Source organism: Gymnoscopelus microlampas (assembly GCF_963454915.1).
Source record: "Gymnoscopelus microlampas genome assembly, chromosome: 8".
NCBI classification, from domain to species: domain Eukaryota; kingdom Metazoa; phylum Chordata; class Actinopteri; order Myctophiformes; family Myctophidae; genus Gymnoscopelus; species Gymnoscopelus microlampas.
Window position 1 is genome coordinate 10280409 of NC_139945.1, and position 2872 is coordinate 10283280.

The window sequence follows — 2872 nt, forward strand, 5'->3', positions numbered from 1 at the left end:
TGTAATAAAGCTCATAATGTAATAAAATCATCGAACAGATTTTTGGTTAATATAATAATGTGTTACATAAAAAAACGTTATGTAGCCGTTCATAATGTAATAACTGTTCATCCTATATATTAAAATTGGCTTGAGGGAGGGCCGGCCGGCAGGCTGGCAGGCAAGTGGGCGAACTTCTGACGTTATTCTGACTCAGCCATAAACAAACCACGGCCACATCACTATGACAACATGAACAAACCACGGCCAGTAATAATCAATATCAGTATCTTGTGAGTATAATGTTCAGTTCAAGGCCAATTGATTTTGTTGGCCGGTCACCAGATGCACCGGCGATTCAAACCCCCCTAGTGTCTGTGGTGCTGGAAAGGAACTTTACCCCTGCACGACCTGAGCGCCCACAACTTTTCTTAAAGCCAAATGTCTGTACAGGGTTTGTATTGGTTGTAGTAGGTCAAATTGGATTTGACAGTGGATTGACCTTTGGTCTCTGTAGGATTCTGTTCTGGAGAAGGTTCCAGGCCTTCAGTACCTGCTTCTGGGTGACCTCTGGCTCCCACTGTGTACATAGCACCACGTTGGCATGCTCCACCTGCCTAGCATTGGAACCCTGGCTCTGTAGCCTCCTCACGGCCTCTTCTCTGATCAGCCCGTCCCGCTTGGTTATCCTCAACACCGCCTCCTCCTCTGGTACGATGGTGACCCAGACCTCATGGACCATGTCTGTCCAGCCAGCATCCAGTAAGACGGCTGCGTCCACAACACACACCTGTTTAGCTTCCTCTCTGGCCTGGTGGATTCTGTCCTTGACCAGAAGTTCAACCTCAGGCCACACAATGTCTGTCAGGGCCTTTAACCGTCCCTTGTTACCAAAGACTTTGCTTCCTAGTGTGCGCCTGTTGATGGTTTCATCTTCATTCAGAATATCTGAACCGAACTCCTCCAGTACCCTCTGGTAGGCAGCTGCCCCCGGCTGGTATGTCTCGTGGACCAGCTGATCGGCATCAATGTGGACGGCGCCCAGGGCCTCCAGGCGCCTGGCGACAGAGGTCTTCCCGCTGCCGCTGCCTCCCGTCAGTCCGATGATGTACGGAACAGCAGGGAGACAGGACTTGTGGGGGGGCCCCCGTTTCCGGACGGAGCCACACGCCTGAGCGATCTGCTGCCCAGTTGAGTAGCTTGTGCTTGCTGGCGTCATCCAGCTCTAGGCCTTACTCCGCCGCTGGGTCCTGCCTCGTGGCCGATGTCCGCTGAGTAGGCGGCAGGGAGAACCTTTCGTAGGAGGGGGAATTAGAGTCGTCCTCATCGTCCTCCTCCGAGGAGTTGATGGAGATGTGGTTGTCCCCACCAACATCCTCCATGACCTCATCCACGAGGGGGTCAAAGATGTGGTCTGCCAGATCCACGTCGGGTCGGCCGGTTCCATCTGGCTGCCATCTGGCTGCCCCAGCTCAGGCTGCCCCAGCTCAACACTCTGTGGCCCCCGTACGATTGCTCGCGGGACTCGCTGTTTAGTTGGCGGAGGAGTGTTGTGTCCATTTCTCCGCAGATTAGGCAGAAAACTACTCCTTCTAAAAGCCCCCACTTTGCGTGGTTGGGGCTCAGTCAGGTCAGACACTGGGTATGCCCGTCATGGCCCGACATCGGCTGGTCACAGCGTTCTTGGGGTTTCTGTAGAAGGGCAGCGGTGGACATGGTCTTTCGCCTGGTCCCGGACGCCATGCTCTTAGCGTTGGCCTCTGGGGCTTCGACTAAGGCTTGCGTGGGGAATGAGATTTCAGCTCTGGGCCTAACTCACTCCTGACTGGGATAATTCGGGGAAGGCCTGCCAACCACGAATTTCCCATCGAGTTAGCTTTGAAGCTAGTTGGCCGCAACACGTGGAGTCAAGGCTAACCTGCGGGTCAGCCGAGCAATAGTGGTGAGCTAGCCTGAACAGCTATCGCGTGTTAGCCACTTGCTAGCTTTCTGTGCTAACAAGTGCTACTAGGATAAGCTGTAGTTAGCAAGGCTAACAGTTAGCGATCAAAGCTAACCCGTAGAGCGGGACCTCCAGGTCAGGGGAGCGAATCAGAATCCATCCAAATGGACTTTTGCCTGGAAGTGTATCAAGATTATTCTTCTGTGTTCGCGCTAGGGGGCGCTCTCCCATAGCGAGACCTAGAGTGGAGTATTGAATATAGAACTACGGGCCATTCAAATGAACTGTCACTTCCTATATAGACTCAATTTCAAAGGCGGATGCTGGACCCTTGGTACAGAGCTATACAGACAAAATATTGCTAGTCCGTACCTGGGAATGTGGCCAGACTGCCCAACTTTGGATGTTAAATTAAATGCTCTTAGTGCCGGCCTCTGGGGCTTTGACTAAAGCCTGCGTGGGAAGTGGGAGTGTGGCTCTGGGCCTATCCACTGTTAGTCTGGGAGGGTTAGCGTCGGAGCTTGGACAGCAGGGGCGCGGCCACTGCGTTGTGATTCAAATCAACAGCCAATGAAGAAAAGGGGGCGGGATCCACATGCAGTGGGTGATGCATCTAAATAGGATCGACGGGAAGCAATTTCCCCTTGAGAAATTTCGGCCGCCATTGTTGTGTACTGCTGTTTGCCTCTCGTCGGACTTTTTAGACGAGTTGCACAGCTCTCAGACCGGTAAGAGGCGTGTCCGCTCAGATTCAGAGCGTGACGTACATCCCGCCCACAAATACCAGGGCTGTGGCCCAGAAGTTCCTCGCCAGAGCTGGCGAAAACTTCTGGGAACTCAGATTAATCCACTGTTGACAAGGGTGAGTGCTATTAGGCTAAGCTGGAGTTAGCGAGCTAACGGTTAGCAACAAAGCTAACTAGAAATAACGACGATTGGTGCGAAGTTATT

The 2872-nt window shown here is 52.8% G+C and overlaps 1 protein-coding gene across 1 annotated transcript; it reads right to left on the minus strand.

Moving 5' to 3' along the window:
* Window positions 1-454: 454 nt before the first annotated feature.
* LOC311050108 (bifunctional coenzyme A synthase-like) lies at window positions 455-1198 on the minus strand (the record flags this gene model as incomplete). Its single annotated transcript, XM_084064072.1, has 1 exon — window positions 455-1198. The coding sequence occupies one exon, from the start codon at window positions 1196-1198 to the stop codon at window positions 455-457; it is 744 nt and encodes a 247-aa protein (XP_083920198.1).
* Window positions 1199-2872: the final 1674 nt, after the last annotated feature.